Source organism: Canis lupus, chromosome 9, assembly GCF_003254725.2.
Source record: "Canis lupus dingo isolate Sandy chromosome 9, ASM325472v2, whole genome shotgun sequence".
Classification (NCBI taxonomy): domain Eukaryota; kingdom Metazoa; phylum Chordata; class Mammalia; order Carnivora; family Canidae; genus Canis; species Canis lupus.
The window spans coordinates 14290811-14310923 of NC_064251.1; the positions used below are offsets into that span (position 1 = coordinate 14290811).

Sequence of the window (20113 nt, forward strand, 5' to 3'; positions counted from 1 at the left end):
TTGAAAGTCTCTTTATCAATCCCTGATTTATATCATACATTATGGTATATTTTACATTCTTAATTATAGCCTTAAAGTAAATACTCCAGATCTTTTTTTTTTTTTTAGATTTTATTTATTTATTCATGAGAGACACAGAGAGAGGCAGATACATAGACAGAGAGAGGAGAAGCAGGCTACATGCAGGGAGCCCAACGCAGGACTCAATCTCAGAATTCCGGGATCCTGCCCTGAGCCGAAGGCAGACACTCCACCACTGAGCCACCCAGGCATCCCTCCAAACCAGATTTTTAATAGATGTTTGCTTATTATAAAAACTACATTTCCAGAGACTATACTCCAAATTCCTATCCCTAAGCATACTAATTTTTTTCTCTAAGGGCCCTGCCAAACTTTATATAATATTATCATCTTTATTATAATACTTCCAGTGCCCACCTAGGGAGCATTGGAAAAATAGTGATAATAAGGTCCCACTCCTGTCCAGGTAGTTCAGAGTCTCTGAGAGTGGAGCCTAGGCATGAAACCTTTATGTTTTAAAATTCAAGGCAATTCTAATACTTCGCCAGTTGAGACTCACTGTTCTAAACCCTGATCTCCCCGAGAGCAGCGAACATGTCATAACCATCTTTGTGAGTCCAGTGCCTAGCATAGGCTTGGCCTGGAGTGGATGCTTTGTAAAATGAATTAGTAAGTTTGTGTTCTGATTCTGTAAATCTATAGTGAGATAGCTCTGCTAAATGATTATTTTTTTCTGCTTTTCTGTAAAGGGCCGAGATGGACGGAAAAATGTAGTTCCATATGTTTTATCTATTAATGGCAATCTAGACCGAGGTGTGCTGGCTTACCTCTATGATTCTTTCCAGCTAACGGAGAACTCCTTTACAAGAAAGAAGAATCTTCATAGAAAGGTGCTTTTAATATTTCAGAGATAAACTTGGGAAACTAAAAATATATGTTTTTCCTTCATATGTTAGTGTGCTTGGTTTTTAATCCAAACTGTGAATAATAAATTTCTTTTAATGCAAGTTATTTTACCATTTTTCAGTTTTAGAATCTGGCCGCAGGAGTAATAAGCATGTTCTCACAGAATAGAACAAGGCATTCCTATTGGGTAATCCCAGAGGCATTTCTGTTTGATCCTGTGAGACAGGTAGAGAGAGAACAATCTCTGATTCTTAGCCCCTGAGCCTTTTTCCCTTGGTGGCTTCCATTTGTATTAGAGTGTTGAATGGGAATATGTCAGACTAGAAGACTTGTAGTATTGACCTCTCTGCTTCTAGTCTGACCCCAAGTCACTAGATCACAGGAGCTATCTATGGGCCTGGGTCAACATTTTTATGGGCTCAAAATCAAGAGGGAAGAGGGATTGAAGCTATAGCAAAGAAAGTAAATGACTAATGGAGCAAGATTTTGGAAGAAACAGGGGTCAAGACAGAATCAGGAACACCAGTGGAGGGATTGGTCTTGAAAAGGAGTTATTTGAAAAACCAGGGAGGAGAGAAATGATGCTATAGATAATAAATAGGCTACCAGGGCTGGTTAGCCTTTGAAGGAAGTTTTCCTCATACCCTCTATTTTCTTAGAAAATTAGAAGGCAAGATTATTAGCTTAAAACATGGAGAAGTAGGGGTTTAAGTGGCAAGAATTTATTAATATTTCCCTTAAATGTGAAAGAGAGCTGCCCCAGATCAAAAGTTTCGACATGTTGAGTACTCAACTGGGATTGGAAACCTTGAGTTTGTAATACCACTTTAAATAACTGAATGATTTATTACACTGTGTTCATTTAGCCTGATATTCCTATAAAGAAAGTCACATTATAGAATTGTTCTAAGGCTTGGGATTTATAGGATATATAGCAAATGAGGGATCTTTTCTTTCTCTTATACCCTGTACCCAAACCATCAGCAAAAGCCATTTGATTCTGTCTTCAAAATATATCCTGAATTCGACCATTTCTTACCACTTCTCCTCCCTCCCCACTAGCACTGAGTGGCCCTTTTAAAAGGTACATGTTACTTTTTGTACTCAGAACATTCCACTAAGCTCCTCAGTTCATTTAGAGGAAAAGGCAAAGCCCCTAAAGTGTTTTTTACAAAACCCTTCTGACCTCCTCCTCCACCTGCACAGACCACTTGCTGTTTCTAGAACATGCCAGTGTCTTCCAGCTCAGAACTTTGTCATTTGTTCTCCCCTTTGCCTGAAATGCTCTTTTTCCAGGATCCACAACCACCTTTATAAAGACTTCACTCAAATGTCACCTCCGAGAGGTGACCCACCTTATTTAAAATTGCAAACAGCCTTCTCCAACCCAGCCCTTGCCAGCACTTCCTATCTTCTCCTCCCCCCACTTCTTTTTTAGTACTTCCCACATTCAAATATATTACTTACTTGTTTATTATCTATTATCCCTACCATTTGTCCCTAGTACCTAAAACAAGGAGCCATTCAAATGTTTGTTGAGTGGATGGATGAATAAGAAGAGTGGTAGGTTTTGGTAAGAGAAAGTTTAAATGATAAGCCCCACAGTTGGGGCTGGGTGGGGAAGGCAGTAATACCAGAAAGGGACATTTTGATTGAGGGAAAATGGAGTTGTCAGAAAACAAGAAAATATCAACTGAACTTATCTCTCCAGAACATTTAAGTGGAGAAATCAATGAGCAGCTTGATATAGCCAGCTGAATACATCATTACATGATTTTTTATGACCTCAGCTAGCTTCCATTTTCACACAAAATCTATTTTAGAATCTCCGTGTTTGTTAAAGTACTTGTGTTAGATTTAAACAAAATGTGCTGTCCTTTTTTTTCCCTCTTTAAATTGCTTTAGGTACTTAAACTTCACCCTTGTTTAGCCCCTGTTAAGGTTGCTTTGGATGTGGGAAGAGGCCCAACAGTGGAACTAAGACAGGTGGGTAAATGAGTTTTAGTGTCATGATTTTAATTATAACCATTATTTCAAATAAATTAGTAGCTTGCCATTTAAATTTGTATTTTGATTAATTTGCTTTTTTAAAAATTTAAATAGCTGCGGATAAATAGTATGGCTTATTATAGATAATTTGAAATATATAAAAGAAGCTGCATACAGTTCAGTGGGTTTTGCTGTTAAAGTTAGGCTTAGTCATAGTTGCATTTTTCAAATGACTATGCATAGTTTTGGTAATTGAATATTTGTACAGATGTCTAGTGAATTATTTCTTGCCCACTTACATGTTTAATTAACACCTTTGATACTTCCTGGTATAAGCACAGGTTCCAGATCTATACCTTATTTTGGTTCTTCTAACCTGTCTGGTCTAATTAAACATTCTTGAGAAAAGCCAGGAGAGTGGTTTTAGTTTCTTTCCAGAAACCCCCTCAGCAGTCATGCTGGGTCCAGGTGACTCAGACCCACCCAGTACCTGAGTGAGGACACTAACAAGATTCACCCAGCTTCCTTCCTTGGGAAGGTGCGGATAGTGCACTCAGTGGAAGGGAAGGTAGTGATTTAATTTTAATTTCCACTTTTCCCCCTGGGGTTCTGGCCGCCTCCCCAAGATCCTTGTAGGTTTTTCTCTGACAGAATCTGTTTTGGTTTTGTTGATGTTTTGAATGGCAATGATGATGATAATTCTTGTATTTGTTATAAAATTTTCTCTTAGGGAAGATTTGCATTTAGTATTCAGCTTTGAGGTGCTGGATTTCTTCATTTTCAGTGGAAGTATGCAATTTACAAGTGTACAGTATATGAATTGTAAACAATATTGCCACATTGGTAAAAGAATTTATGCCCCATTTTAAGGACTGAAAAAAGTGGTTTGTGGTTTCACAAAAACAGGGTAATCATTCTAGCTACTTTTACTTCCTTCATATTTGAATTGTGTATATTTTTTCCTCAGGTTTGTCAAGGGTTATTTAATGAATTACTAGAAAATGGTATTTCTGTGTGGCCTGGTTATATGGAAACTGTGCAGTCCTCATTGGAACAACTTTATTCAAAGTAAGAATTGTCTTTCTTGTCACTAAGATATGTGATCAGAGTTTTTGATCTTTAGGAGTAACGGAAATTTCTTCTAAATACTCTTTAGGAGTAACGGAAATTTCTTCTAAATACTCTTCTAAGTATATATATATATTTTATATATATATATGTAAAATACAGTCTAAAATTATTCCTAACTTTCCCGTTTACAGAACCAAGAGTAACGGAAATTTCTTCTAAATACTCTTCTAAGTGTATATATATATATATTTTATATATATATATGTAAAATACAGTCTAAAATTATTCCTAACTTTCCCGTTTACAGAACCATATGCCTCTAGTTAATTGCTACAGCAGGGAACAATATTCATTAGTATATCTAAGTACATATTATATGCAACTTCAAGACTTAATGTTATGTGGTATGTGTACCTGAGTTTCTCATTTTATCAGGGATACAATTGGTATATTGGATGCGTTTATGGAATCAGGATTGAGGGAAAACGAGTGGAGTGCCTTTTCCTTGCCGGTGCTTGGTTCATTCTAAGGCTGAGTGGAAGATAATTCCATCCCCGACAAAGAACAGAGCAGTAGTTTCAATGATGAGCACTTCTGTTCATCTAGTGCTCCATACTGCTACCTGTATTTATCATTCTTAACTCCTTCTTCTTCACCTCCAGTTGATAACTAATTCAACCCTGTCTCCTAAATAGTATCAGATCTTTCTCCATCCTCGCTGCACTACCCATGTTAAAGTCACCAGTGTCCTTTGGCTGGATTGTTTGTTCTTTCTTTTTTTTTTTTTTTTTTTTTTTAAGATTCATATATTTATTTATTCATGAGAGACACACAGAGAGAGGCAGAGACATAGACAAAGGGAGAAGCAGGCTCTCCCCATGGGGAGCCAGCCCAGTGTGGGACTCGATCCTGAAACCCCTGATCATGCCCTGAGCCGAAGGCAGATGCTCAACAACTGAGCCACCCAGGCATCCCTTTTGGTTGTATTCTTGGAATAATCTCCTGATTGCTCTGTCTCCAGTCTTGCCCCCTGCTATTTCATTAACTTCCATTTTATAAGTAATCAATTCTTCCCTCCTTTGGGCTTATTTTGTTATCTTTAGTAACATTATATTACTAAACACAATGTTGTGTTTAATATCTGTCTTTTGGGTGAAAAGTTGGGAAGCTTTATGTTTTTCTCTTCTCTAGTAACTTGTTAAAATACACCTTTCAGATGATATAAGAGGAAAAATAGGTTTCTATAGATAAAGCAATTAATGGTTTCATTGTATATAAAACAAAGGGATGGTGGTGCTTGAACTCTCCAGTCCTCTTAGTTCTAGAATCTTATCTTTTGAGTCATTAAAGGATAATTGAGTGAACATTATCAAGTTACAGTTGTTTTTTGAATGGTAAAGACTTTGTGGTCCCAGTGTATCTTTAATGAAATATTTATTAAGCACACTTACTATGTTTTTTTTTTTTAAGAGGATTTTTTAAAACATTTTTTATTTACTTATTTGAGAAAGAGAGAGGGTCCGCATACACAGGCAAAGAGGGAGAGGGAGAAAATCTCAGACTCCACACTGAGTGTTGAGCACATCATAGGCTCGATCACATGATCCTGAGATCATGACTTGAGCCAAAACCAAGAATCTGAGGTTCATCCCTAATTTCACCCCAAATAATGTGTTGAGGTACCAGTGTTTATTTCTTGGATTTTATTTTCTTTTATGACTTTTTATGTATTACAATAAGAGAGAAACTTTCTGAAAAGTTTATTTTGAATATGGTTCAAAAACTTTAAAAACGTGTTTTTTGGTCCAGCTCTCAAGCCCTGCTTTTGAGTTTTCTGACTCTGGAAAGTGGCTGGATTCTAAAGTAATTAAAGCTGGTAATATGGTGAATTTATAATTGTGCTCATGTATTTTGTTTAACTACTTTTTTCCTTAGATATGATGAAATGAGTATCCTGTTCACAGTTTTGATTACTGAAACTACTTTGGAGAATGGGTTAATACATCTGAGAAATAGAGATACCACAATGAAGGAAATGATGCATATATCCAAAGTAAAAGGCTTTTTAATCAAGTACATATCATCAGCTAAGAATGTATAGCTTTAAATATTTGTGTAATAAATATTCTCCTTTCCTAATTTGACTGTCTTATGTTAAATTTGTTCTTAGCCCCTTTACTCTTATGGACATTTTTGGTGCTTTTAATTAAGTTTTTATTACTTATATTTCTTAATGGATTCCATTCTATCAGAAATATGTTCAGCCATGAGAAACAAAAATTCCATCATACTGGATTAAGCAAATTGTAGTTTGTTTTTCTCATTATAAGAAGTCTAGGGGTAGACTGCCCAGAGCTGGTATAATTGTTTCCTCTAGAGTTAGGGACCCAGGCTCTTGATGCCTGTCTGTTCTACCATCTTTAGTGTGTTGGCTTTAATTTTTATGCTTGCTGCTTTGTGGTCACAAGGTGGCTGCTGTATTTCTAGACTTGTCCACATTCTAGTTAGGAAGAAAGTCAAAGAGCTAACCAGCCAAAATTCTTCCCCTTTTTATTTGTTTTATTTTGCTTTATTTTATTTTTAAAAAGATTTTATTTAGTTATTCATGAGAGACAGAGAGAAGCAGAGACACAGGCAGAGGGAGAAGCAGGCTCCATGCAGGGAGCTTGATGTGGGACTCGATCCCAGGACTCCAGGATCACACCCTGGGCCGAAGGCAGGTACTAAACTGCTGAGCCACCCAGGGATCCCTACTTCCCCTTTTTAATTGGGAAAGTAAAAACTTTCCGAGACATCCCAATCAGAAGGCTCGTTTATATTTCATTGGTCAGAACTGGGTCACCTAGTCATCCCAAGGCCAATCACTGCCTAAGGGAATGAGAATATGATTTATTTGGATCAAACACAACTTAAGCTTTAGGGTTTTGATAGTCTCTTATCCTCTCTTTTATTATCAGGAAAGAAGGAATCTTTATAGAATCTGCCACACGCATGGGGCACCTGGGTGGCTCAGTTGGTTAAGAATCTGCTTTTGGCTCAGGTTATGATCCCAGAATCCTGGGATCAAGTCCCTGCTAAGCAGGGAGCCTGCTTCTCCCTCTGCCTGCTGTCCCCCTACTTGTGCTCTCTCTCTGTCAAATAAATAAATAAAATATTTTTTAAAAATCTGCCACATGTATACTGTCAAATGTTGAAGGTTAACCTAAAACTAAACTTTAAAAAATTAGGACATTTATTGATTTTTGAACAGCAAGAAAAAATAAATGTTAGGTGGCATAATCTAATACTATAGTCTCTTTTGTATCTGGTTCTAATAGATATATTTGAAGGAAATCTTTGAACTTTTATGACCTGGTTATGTTTGTGTTAATTATACTGTCATTACCTGACAAAAATTCCAAACATACGAAGAATAGTATAATTAACTCTTTAAGTGCTTTCACCGAGCACCGGTAACTATCACCTGTGAACATCTTGCCTCATCCTTCCATCAGTTTGAGGCAGATTGCAGCTCTCATTTCATGTGTAAGTGTTTCAGTTAAGTGTCTTTTGTTAACCTTTATCATTCCTAAAAATTAACACTTGGTGATATTAAGGAATTATTGACAATTTCCTTGGATGTGTGATAATGGCATTAGGGCCTTTTAAAAAAAAATCTGATAGACATATACTTAAATATTTTGGAGTGAAATTATATGATATCTGAGACTTGCCTTAAAATTCTCTAGTTTAAAAGTGGTGAAATAGGGGAACCTGGTGGCTCAGTAGTTGAGCATCTGCTTTTGACCCAGGTTGTGATCCCAGGGTCCTGTGACTGAGTCCCTCATCAGGCTCTCTGCGGTAGCCTGCTTCTCCCTCTGCCTATGTCTCTCCCTCTCTGTGTGTGTCTCATGAATAAATAAATCAAATCTTTTAAAAAATAAAATAAAAATGGTAAAATATAGATTAAAAACAATAGTATTTCTGAGTTGTTGAAGCTGGGTGATGGGTACATGATGGTCCATTGTATTTTGTGTGTGTTTGAAAATTTTCATGATAAAAAGTTTTTAAAAACCAATTATTTAATAATCAGATATCTTTTCAGTTGTCTCATAATTTCTTAAAATTGTTTGAAGTTGATGGTTAGGTCTTTTAATCTCAAGCTCGCTCTCTTTTTTTTTAAGAAATTGGGCTGTTTATTACAGTGTTTGTCACTCTTTGGATTTTGCTTATTGCATCCCCATGATGGTTTAACCTGTTTCTCTCTATATATAATTTCCTATGGATTTGGAAGTTGAATCCAAAGCCTTGATCAGTTTCAAGTTTAATTCTGGGAAACAAGATTTTTCTTAGGTTGTTGTATTCTCCCATCAGGTGGAGTAATGCCTGGTAGGTTTTCTTTGGGGATGCTAGCAATCATTGATCAGTGCTTAGGTCAGTCAGTTCGTTAGAGCTGACAAAACGGTGATATTCTGATTCTTCATTAACTAGAATACTTCTGTGAAGAAAAACATCTATTACTTGCATAGAGGTATGAGAGAGGTAGGATAAATGCAGATTTGAAGTTGTTCTCTTTGATGTTCAAATTGTCCTATCTTTGGCCAGTGGGAGCCTCTTAGAGTTGGCTTGGAGTCCTTTTGACAACTTAGTAGTCTTTGATAGCTTCCTTTGTATCTAATGTCTTACACAGAGATATATATTTCAGAGTTTCTCTAAGAAGCCCTGGTTCCTTTTAATGGAAAACAGTATTTGGAAGCTGTATCTGGGTACTGGGGCTGCTCATTGTTAGAAGGTGATCTTTGTTTCTAGGCCTTTTCAGTGTTCAGTACTAGCAAATACGTAAGTGTGCTTGTGTATTTCCCCCTGAATTAAAAAAGTCATGAATCCACACCAATACTTTATATTCAAATTCAAGACTGCAGTGTGTGTGTGTGTGTTAATTAGCTTTGTCGAGATAAAATTTATTTCAATATATTTACTTACTTTAAATGTATAAATGATGAGTTTTTACAAATGTGTAACCACCACAGTGACAATAGAGAACATTTCTTGTCACCCAAAAAATGTCCCCTCCTGCCTTTTTAGGACTGCAGGGTTTTTACTGAATCTCTTTTATCATGTATCTGTATTTCTTCTCATTCCAAAACCCCAGTTCTCAAGAATACTGAGGGTGATGATAAAATTAGAAAGCCATGCCCCACAACTGCTCATTTGCTTGATCTCATCTTCATTATGGCAGTCTCAGAATTGCCGGACCAGTATGACCACTGTATGTCTACTTAAAAGTTTACATTTCAGAGGTACCTGGGTGGCTCAGTCAGTTAAGCAGCCTGCTCTTCATTTCAGGTCAGGTCATGACCTCAGGGTGGCGAGATTGATCCCCACATCCAGCTCTGCACTCAGCAGGGAATCTGCTTGTCCCTCTCCCTTTTCCCTGCTACCACTCACATATGTTCTCTCACTTTCAAATAAAATCTTTCTAAAAATTTAAATTTCATTTTTGGAGTTTGGGGCTCAATATTTAAAGTTTTAAAGCATTTTTCTCTTTTTTTAAAAAGTGAACTCATTTTTTAAAAATATTTATTTATTTGTGAGAAAGAGAGTGAGCAAGAGTAGGGTGGGGGCAGAGGCAGAAGCAGACTCCCTGCTGAGCAGGGACTCCCAACGTGGGGCTTGATCCCAGGACTCCGGGATCATGACCCGAACAAAAGGCAGACTTTCAACTAACTGAGCCACCCAGGTGCCCTTTAAAGCATTTTTCTAAAGAAAACCCCAGTCCTGCCCACGGCTACTTTTATTTAGGTACCTTGTCTTCTTAGAAGCCTCAGCCTTCATGGAAGGATTGTATTCCTGGTCTGACTGCAGATTGTATCCGCAGTAACTGCTAAGGCATCTGCAGTATTTAGCAACTTGGAATGTTGACACTGCAGGTGAGGTCAGTGATACTTATGGAGGTTTATCCAGATTAGATGTATCTAGCTGGAGTTCTACATCGGAATCTCCTCTAGCGCTTGTTTTTGTTTTTTGTTTTTAAAGATTATTTATTTGAGGGATCCCTGGGTGGCGCAGCGGTTTAGCGCCTGCCTTTGACCCAGGGCACGATCCTGGAGACACGGGATCGAATCCCACGTTGGGCTCCCGGTGCATGGAGCCTGCTTTTCCCTCTGCCTGTGTCTCTGCCTCTCTCTCTCTCTGTGTCTATCATGAATAAATAAATAAAATCTTTTAAAAAAAATAAATAAAGATTATTTATTTGAGAAAGAGCATACAAGCCGGAGAGGAGCAGAATCCTCTCCCTGGGAGGAGCAGGATCCTCCGGAGGGAGGGAGAGAGAATCTCAGGCAGACTCCCTGCTGAGTGCAGAGCACAGCACAGGGCTCAATCTTAGCCCCCTGAGATCAAGAGCTAAGCCAAAATCAAGTTGGTTGTTCAAATGACTGAGCCACCCAGGCACCCCAATCCTGTGGAACTTTTTAAATATACTTGAGCCCTATTTACTGGTAACAGTCTCTGACAGTGGGGCTCACACAAGTATATTTTTGAAACTTACAGGTGATTTCTGATGTTCACCCAGGAATAATCGCCATTAAATTTATCAGAGAGCTGCATGCCTGGGTGGTATGGTTTTGATAGATTTTCCCTCCAATCCAGTTTTTATTGTTATTTTTTTTCAATCCAGGTTGTTTTTAATAAAGTTTCTTACCAAATACCCTTCTTAGGTATTAAATGACTCCAATATATATTGAAAAATGTCATTAGAAATAGTTCTATGAAACTCATTATTGATTTAGCCATAAGAGTGTTCTTTTTTTTTTTTTAAGTTTATTTATTTGAGAGAGAGATGTGGGCATGTGTACAAGTGGAAGAGGGCAGAGAAAGAAGGAAAAAGAATCCCAAGCAGACTCAGCACTGAGTGCAGAGCCCGCTGCAAGGCTTGATCTCACAAGCCTGAGATGATGAGCAGAAACCAAGAGTCGGAGGCTTAACTTACTGAGCTACCCGGGTGTCCCTGCTGTAAGAGTGTTCTTAAAGGCCTTTTTTTTTTTTTTTTTTGAAGGCTTTTGTTTGCTGTTATAGCACATCTTCCTGTAAGAAAGCATGGGAGAGTTTTCTCTCAGATAGTGTACTTCTCCTGGCCTGTTATTATATGTGTTATCTATTTGTTCATTTTATTCATTCAAAAAGGCTTTTTGAGCACCTAACTCACAGGGACTGTAGGTATTGGGGATGTAGTGATGAACAAGATAGAAGAGGCCTTTCTAGTAGACAGGTGGGGACAGCCACTAAGCAGGTAGGCACATGGACAATAACAGGTAATTTCAGATAGTGTTGTAGGTAATAGAATTATGTGCTAGATCATGTACTTTGCATAAGTGGTCAAAGAAGCTCAGAGTATGTGACCTTCAAACAGGCTGAATGATGCAAAGGACCCAGATGTGTGAAGATCTGGGGTAGCACATCCTGGGGGGAGGGACTAGCCAGTGCCAAGATCATTAGGATGGAAAAGGTGTGGAGTGATCGAGGAGCAGAAAAGAGGCCAGAGGATGCTGGAGTAAGTGAGCAGAGGTGAGATGAGTAGTGGATGGGATCAGACAGGGTCAGGACCCACATCACTTGGAGCCATGGCAGCCATAGCAAGTCTTCTGGAAGCCACTGAGGCAGGAGGGGATGGCTTAAATAAATAAAGGACATACTGTTATTTTGAAAGGATCGCTGTAGAATGGAATGTAGAAGAGCAGAAGAGAAGCAGGGAGACCTGTTAAGGAACGCTGACAGGTGATGGTGGCCAGGACAAGCAGACGGCAGTACCCTTCTTAGGCCTGCAAGAGGAACCCCCTGTACTGGGCCCTGTCTTCGAGCATTCTGCTCTGGCCCTTCGTCTGCGTCCTTCCCAATGGGATGTTTGAGGCGCCAAGGAGGCATGCTTGGAGATCATTGTAGTCCTTAGGTGGCTAATTTTTATAACCTGCAAATCAGTTAACAACCTCTGGTAGATAGTATTGGGGAAAGGTCAAGGGCATAGTCCATGTCCCTCGAGGGTGGGAAGGAGAGAGAAGGAAACTGAACTTCAGGCATCACAGAACTACTGTTGATCATTCCTCTGGTTAGGTCTCCCCTTTATATCCTTCCTGAGAAGCATCACTGAGAAAAGGCAGTTAGAAGGGACAGCTGGTCATCCCAACAAGGCTTTTGTGCTGCTCCGGTGTTAACCCTGCAGGTACCATCTTTTCCCAATTTTCTCTTGGATTATTGGTGGGAGTTTTTTCCCCAATAATTTATAATAGCTTATGGAACTTCAAACTTTATCTGAGATGGTGGGTTCAAAATATTTGCCCTAGTTATGCTCTTGGCTTAGCTTATGATTTTTAAATGTAATTTTTAAATGAGTCATATAATTAAAGAATCCTTTATGTCTTCTGAATTGTGAGTCATACCTAGAAAAGTCTTCCCCTCTTAAAGATTATTTTTAAATTCCTCCTGTTTTCTTCTGGCACTTCTATGGCTTCATTTTTGGGTATTTTAATATTTGATCTATCTGACTTTATTTTGTTGTAGAGAATGAAGTAGGGGGTCCAAATTTTTATTGTGATTCTCAAGTTTTTACAGTATGTTGAATGATCCATCTTTTCCCCACTGACTTAAAATGCCATATTTTTTCATATACTGAATTCCCATGTGTGTTTAGATTTATATCTAGACTTTTTATTCCATTCCACTGTTCTACTTGTTCAGTACTATGTATGCCAATATCACACTTTAAACATCATGGTAGCTTTATAATGTTTCTAAACCTCACACACACCTCTCTCCCTCTCCCCCTGCTTTCTGTCATTTATGTTTTCTATATGCTTCTTGAATCCTCTACTCTTTATCTGTGTTCACTTTTCTTTTTTCTTTTCTTGAAGATTTTATTTATTTATACATGAGAGACACAGGCAGAGGGAGAAGCAGACTTCCTGCAGGGAGCCTGATGCAGGACTCAATCCCAGGACCCGAGGATCACATCCTGAGCCAAAGGCAGACACTCAACCACTTAGCCACCCAGGTGTCCCTGTGTTCAGTTTTCTTGTTCAAGTACATTGTGTAGTTCTTTCAGTGAAAACATGATGGAAAAACCTCCTTCTCAGTCTTTGTCTTAAAACATCTTTAGTTCACCCTCAATCTTGATTGAAATTTTGGCTAATGTGGAAGATATATTGAGTGGCTCTCTCTCAAACTCATCATAACCCTTCTTCTACTTGGCGGCGTCGGAGACCTAAAAACATTACCATTCCCTTACTGCCAGGGTAGGTATGGTGGTGAATATCTTCCAATTGGATGCGTGTGCATGGGATTTAGAAAGTACAACAGAGTTAGTGATTGTCATGAGAAGCAAGTAACTAAGGTGGTAGAGTTCCACACTCCGTGTCTGACCTCCAGTTTCTGAGCCTGAGGCTATGGTGACAGAGGCAACAATGGTAACAGTAACGGCAGTAGCTTACTCGTCTCCAGATTGTAAGAAAATCTACAGGTAAATTATTAAAGTTGAAGAGAGTTTAGTGAAGTTGCTAAGGGATACACAATCAAGCTCAATAATATTGATTGTGTCTATATATCAGCAACATAAAATAAAAACACAACTTATCATAGCATCAAAATATCAAGTACCTAGAAATCTAACAGAAGATATATAAGATGTTTATGCAGGAAATGATAAAACACTCGAGAGAATTAAGACATACACAGTGAGATATTTGTAATTTGGAAGACCCATTATTCTAAAAATGTTAATAGTTCCCCCCCCATTGATCTATAAATTTAATGCAATATCAATCAAAGTCCCTATAAGATTCAGCGGTTTTTTTTCCTTTAAAAAAATGAAAAGCTGAGTCTTTTTTTTGTTTAAAAGCTGACTCTAAAACTTAATTGGAAATGCAAAAAGGTCAAGAATAGCCAAGACATTCTTAAAAAGAACAAGTTGGGAAATTTTCCTTTTCCAGTTATCAAAACTTATTTAAAAGAGTATGGTTGGGGATCCCTGGGTGGCTCAGTAGTTTGGCGACCGCCTTCAGCCCAGGGCATGATCCTGGAGTCCTGGGATCGAGTCCCACTTCAGGCTCCCTGCAGAGAGCCCGCTTCTCCCTCTGCCTATGCCTCTCTCTCTCTCTGTGTGTGTGTGTGTGTCTCGTGAATAAATAAATCTTAAAAAATATTTAAAAAATAAATCCAAGTGATCTATAAATAGAAAAATGTGTTCAACCTTGCTAGTCTCAGGGAAATGCAAATTAAAACCACAATGAGGGCACCCCTGGTGGCTCAGCGGTTTGGCGCCTGCCTTCGGCCCAGGGTGTGATCCTGGAGACCTGGGACCAAGTCCCACGTCGGGCTCCCTGCATGGAGCCTGCTTCTCCCTCTGCCTGTGTCTCTGCCTCTCTCTCTCTCTCTCTCTCTCTCTCTCTCTCTCTCTCCCCCTCCCTCTCTCTCTCTGTGTGTGTCTCATGAACAAATAAAATCTTTTTAAAAAATAAAATCACGGGATCCCTGGGTGGCGCAGCGGTTTAGCGCCTGCCTTTGGCCCAGGGCGCGATCCTGGAGACCCGGGATCGAATCCCACATCGGGCTCCCGGTGCATGGAGCCTGCTTCTCCCTCTGCCTGTGTCTCTGCCTCTCTCTCTCTCTCTCTCTCTGTGTGTGACTATCATAAATAAATTAAAAAAAATTTAAAAAAATAAAAAATAAAAAAAAAAAATAAAATCACAATGAGATATCATGATATGCCCACAAGAATTGTTAAATTAAAATGACAGTGCTAGTGTTGAAGATGTAGGGGAATGGAAGCTCTCATACTGCTCAAGGGAATGAAAAGGGGATAGGACCACTTAGGAAAATATCATGGCATCATCTACTTAGATTGAGGATAAACCCCATGACCCATTGTATTCCTACACATATTCAACATAATTGCATGCACTTGGGAAGCAGCAGACATGTTCTTAGCTGAAGAGTGGTCATAGCCACATTATTTGTAATAGCCCCAAACTGGCAACAGCCCAAATATCTGTCAGCCATAAAATAGATAAATTATGGTATATTCAAACAATGGAATGCTATTTAGTAATGGAATACATAATTACAACTACATGCACCAACGTGGATAAATCTCACAAATAAAATGTTGAGCAAAAAAAGCCCAACACAAGAATAAATGCTCTATGATTCCATTTATATTAAACTCAAAAACAGGCAAAAATACAATGTTCATATGCATACTTGGTGGTTCAGGAATGCAATAAAGAAAAGCAAAGAATTAATTCCCATAAATGAGTAGTGAAGGTAGGGAAGGGAGGGTTTTGAGTAGGAAGAGGCATGCAGAGGGCCTCCCGGGTGGCTGGCAGTGTTCTCTTGGTCTAACTTATTACACAGCACATATCTATTTTTACACATTTTCACATAACATGTGCTCTATTTCACAACAACAAAAAACAAAGAATATATGGATTTGGAAAAGAACCAAAGTGAAGCTTAAACAGACATGAAAAAAAAAATGTAGCTATTGAAATGAAAACTCAGTAAATCTTTTCCTCCTCTTCCCTTCCTGAACAATTCCATCCAAAAGCCTGACCGTCTGTGTAGGGGATAAAGTAGAATGGGAAGCCACAGGAAGTTGCAGCTGGGTGAGGAGTGAGCCTAAGTACACAAGGCACTTAACAGCACCTGGACCCTGGTACGTGCTCCACGTGTGGCAGTTATTATTGTCGTTACAAAGGAATTCTTGGGAGATGGAGTACCCGCCACCTCTGTATCTTGTGTCACATCCCCTGAGCCTCACCTCTGATTCCAGCTGCCTCTGAGACTTCACTCACTTTGTGTTGACAACTTCTTGTTTCAAGTGTACAACACATGCCACTCATTTTCTGTCCTGGTGCTTTGCAGTAAGATGCCAGTGGAAGCCCATGTGGAATGTCCATATACACAGCCTAGAAGTGGGGGAGGCATCACCTCCTGGGACAACCCTCAGTCAATAGGGGTGGAAGCCAATGGAGAGGTCCTCAAGGACAGTTTGGAGAGACATTTTCTCATTGCTCCGAAGGTTCCAAGTGGGATCAAGCCCCAGTTGCCCATAGAAGGGCCCAACTCAACAGTATGCCCTGGTACTGGCTCTTCCTTCAGTCCCTTACACTTGTTCCCGCAGGTCACTTCTCAGATAAATTATTTGCACTGAAGGCCTTATGTCAGGCTTTGCTTTCAGGGCTAGCCCAGGATAAGACAGGGTATCAGAAGACCTTAGAAAGCAGCCCTGGGAAATGGAATTACTGCTTGGATGGATAGCAACAGGCGATGTTCTAAGGGGTAGTGAGGAGGGTGGTGATAACCATTACAGCCATAGCTTCACAATTACTTTACAATTACTAAGACCTTCCCCTACAGTGGGGAAGGAGGCTGAGTATGCAGTGGCTTTAGCACTTTCAAAGGCATGGGGCAATGGTAATTATATGGATTGTGGAGTTGGTTGGCTTCTACTAACTGCTTTAAAAGCTTTGCAAGGAGAAAATGAAAGGCTATTGATTCAGGGCATGCTGTGAAACTTAGAGGCATTTCTGGACTTTAAAACTTCAGAAGGTCTTAACTGGATCAAATCCAATTACCATTATGGTCTGGAGCTTGCTAGCCCCTCCCCAACCCTGTGTTGACTTTTCCTCTTGTTTCACGGCCCTGCCCCCAACTCCTGCTGTCTGAGGTCACCTGCCATATAGGCTACCTGCATCTAAGTCCTTGTTTCAGGCTCTGCTTCAGGAGGGAATTCAAGACAGAAGAAGCAGCCAATGGTGACCAAGTTACCAACTTTATGGCCTCAAAGACTTAAAGATTTTTAAGGGGAGCAGCCAATTCGTATGCCTCAATGTAAGTATCATACCTCAAATAACTAGCCTTTTTTGAATTATTATGTACCTGGCCCTGTTCCAAGACCTTTACATTGATTACCTGAGTTAATTCTCATGGCAGCCCTATAATGCAGTTATTATTTACCCCCCTTTCTCTGCCCCCCAAAAGAAAAAAAACTGAAACACTTAACTTATCCAGAGTCACACAATTAAGACATAACTGAGCCTAAATTATGCTCAGTCTGTCTGACTCTGGAACCCTTACTTTTTTAGTCTCTATGACACACTGATTCCCTCCCAAATAAAAATGTCAACGGAGGGTGCCTAGGTGGCTCAGTCAGTTAAGCATCTGCCTTCAGCTCAGATGATCATGATCCTGGGGTCCTGAAATCAAGCCCTGCATTGTACTCACTGCTCAGTGGGGAGAGCTTCTCCCTCTGCCCCATGCCCCTGCTGGTGCTGTCTCTCAATTTTTTTAAAAAAATTTTATTTATTTATTCATGAGAGACACAGAGAGAATGGCAGAGACATAGAGGGAGAAGCAGGCTCCTCACAGGAAGCCTGATACGGGACTTGATCCCTGCACCCGGGATCATGCCCTGAGCTGAAAGCAGACACTCAATTGCTGAGCCACCCAGGCGTCCCTCTCTCTCAAATTTTTAAAAGTCTTTAAAAAAATGTCAGCAGAGAAAGGGCAGAAATTATGCTCATGAATGCTGCTTTATGGCAACAAAATCCTCAAATTAATCTGGATCTGTGTGCGTTGTATCCCTTCCCACCCTAAAGAGGCATTCCCATGGCCAGTGCTTCTGCTGATCTTTGCTAGGATTTAACTCCCAGTTCAACCACTACTACTAAGCTATGAGTGACCTTGTAAAATTACTTAACCCATCTGAATCTAAGAAACAAATATTGCCCTTGTAGGATATTATATAGTTAGTGTCTAATCAGTAGCTATGATTTTTCTAGTTAGAGATCCACTGTTGGGAACAATTAAGACCGGTTCAGGCAACCCCCAGAAGAAGAGCAGAGCAGAAAAGTTTTGGCCAAGTTGTTTTGTTTGTCTAGAGCCCTTCAAATGCCTCTTTGCTTTTATTGGACTTTACTAATAACTCCTAGGATGAGAGATTTAAACTAGATACAATTTGACCTCTGAGGTGGTCTGAATGGTGGCTCCCCAAAAAGGAAAGTCCAGGGCAGCCCAGGTGGCTCAGCGGTTTAGTGCTGCCTGTGGCCCAGGGTGTGATCCTTAGTCTGAGGATCAAGTCCCACGTCTGGCTCCCTGCATGGAGCCTGCTTCTCCCTCTGCCTGTGTCTCTGCCAATCTCTCTCTCTGTCTCTCATGAATAAATAAATAAAATCTTAAAAAAAAGGGGGGGGGCGGGGAATCCCTAGGTGGCTCAGGGGTTTAGCGCCTGCCTTTGGCCCAGGATGATCCTGAAGTCCCAGGATCGAGTCCCACGTTGGGCTCCCAGCATGGAGCCTGCTTCTCCCTCTACCTGTGTCTGCCTCTCTCTCTCTCTCTCTCTATGTCTATCATGAATAAATAAATACAATCTTTAAAAATTAATTAATTAATTGATTAATTAATTAAAAAAAGCTAAGTCCATGTCCTAACTCTTACAAACTGTGAATGTCACCTTATTTGAATAAAGGTCTTTGCAGGGGCACCTGGGTTGCTCAGTTGGTTAAATGGCTGACTCTTGATTTCCACTCAGGTCATGATCTCAGAGTCCAGCCCTGTGTCAGCCTTGTGCTCAGTAGGGAGTCTGCTTGAGGATTCTTTCTCTTGCTCTCCCTCTGCCCCTCCCTCAGCTCTCTCTCTCTCAAATACATAAATAAAATCTTTATTTATTTATTTTTTATTTATTTATGATAGTCACACACAGAGAGAGAGAGAGAAAGAGACACAGGCAGAGGGAGAAGCAGGCTCCATGCACCGGGAGCCCGACGTGGGATTCGATCCCGGGTCTCCAGGATCGCCTTCTGGGCCAAAGGCAGGCGCCAAACCGCTGAGCCACCCAGGGATCCCTAAATAAAATCTTTAAAAAGAACAAAAGGTCTTTGTAGATATAAGTAAGGATCTCAAGATGAGGTAGGTCATCCTGTGGGGGGAGGAAGGATCATAAATCCAATAACCAGCGTCCTTATAAAAGAAAGGCAAAGAGGGGTGCCTGGGTGGCTCAGTCAGTTGGATGTTTGCCTTTGGCTCAGGTCATGATCTCAGGGTCCTGGGACGGAGCCCTGCATCAGGCTCCCTGCTCAGTGGGGAGTCTGCTTCTCCCTCTGTGCTCTTTCCACTCCCCCAAATAAATTTTAAAAATCTAAAAAAATAAAAGAAAAGGAAGAGGGGGGGTCCCTGGGTAGCTTCAGCAGTTTGGCACCTGCCTTCAGCCCAGGGCGTGATCCTGGAGTCCCAGGATCAGGTCCCACGTTGGGCTCCCTGCATGGAGCCTGCTTCTCCCTCTGCCTGTGTCTCTGCCTCTCTCTCTCTCTGTCTCTCATGAATAAATAAATAAAATCTTAAAAAAAAGAAAGAAAGAAAGAAGAAAGAAAGAAAGAAAGAAAGAAAGAAAGAAAGAAAGAAAAGAAAGAAAGGAGAAAGAAAGAAAAGGAAGAGGAGGCCATATGAAGACAGAGGCAGAGATTGGAGAGATGTTGCCATAAGCCAAGGAACACCAGGAAACATAAGAAATTGAAAGAGACAAGCAAGGATTCTCCCCTAATGTCTTCAGAGGGACCACAGCTCTGCTGACATCTTGATTTTGGATTTCTGGGCCCCAGAACTATGACAAAATAAATCTCTATTGTTTTAAGCCACCAGTTTGTGGTGATTTGTTCAGATGGGCAAAGTCATCTATTCTCCTTTCTTCCACAGAACACTGTCCTCTCTACAGAACGCTGATAGGAAATGTAGCACATAAAGGCATGCCTTTGACATTAGCTAAGTATTAAAGACTGAGAACATCCATGAAAATCAATGTAAATATTTTTGCAGCCTTCCAAAATCTGAGAGCAAATTGAAATGGTAATGGATAATAAATGTGTACTCAGTGAGTAATCTCACTTTACTCTTATGGTAACTACAGGGACTCTTCAGACACATTTTCAAAGTTACCAATTTTTGTTTTAGAATTTAGACATGATTTTTTCTTCTGAACCTTCAGTGGGCATGGTGGTGGGGACACTGGAAAGATGATCACTATACTGCTTCTAGGATGCACTTATCAAGAGCACAGTGGTCTAGCAATTACTCTTTAAATGATATGGCAATGGGGAGAATG

General features: G+C 40.0%; 1 protein-coding gene across 7 annotated transcripts in view; it reads left to right on the forward strand.

The window, feature by feature from the left end:
• The window catches only part of POLG2 (DNA polymerase gamma 2, accessory subunit), a 39823-nt gene that overhangs the window by 11190 nt on the left and 8520 nt on the right, over positions 1–20113 (forward strand). Inside the window, exons 5-10 of one of the 7 annotated variants that reach the window (XM_049114595.1) lie at positions 771–911; positions 2833–2913; positions 3884–3984; positions 15563–15670; positions 16729–16848; positions 19708–20100. In XM_049114595.1, coding sequence (XP_048970552.1) covers positions 771–911; positions 2833–2913; positions 3884–3984; positions 15563–15670; positions 16729–16810 — 513 coding nt within the window. In that variant the 3' untranslated portion in view covers positions 16811–16848; positions 19708–20100. Of the gene's footprint in view, positions 1–770; positions 912–2832; positions 2914–3883; positions 3985–5922; positions 6127–15562; positions 19650–19707; positions 20101–20113 lie in introns of those variants that run through there. The other 6 variants (XM_049114594.1, XM_035720676.2, XM_049114593.1 and 3 more) reach the window with 6 other exon arrangements.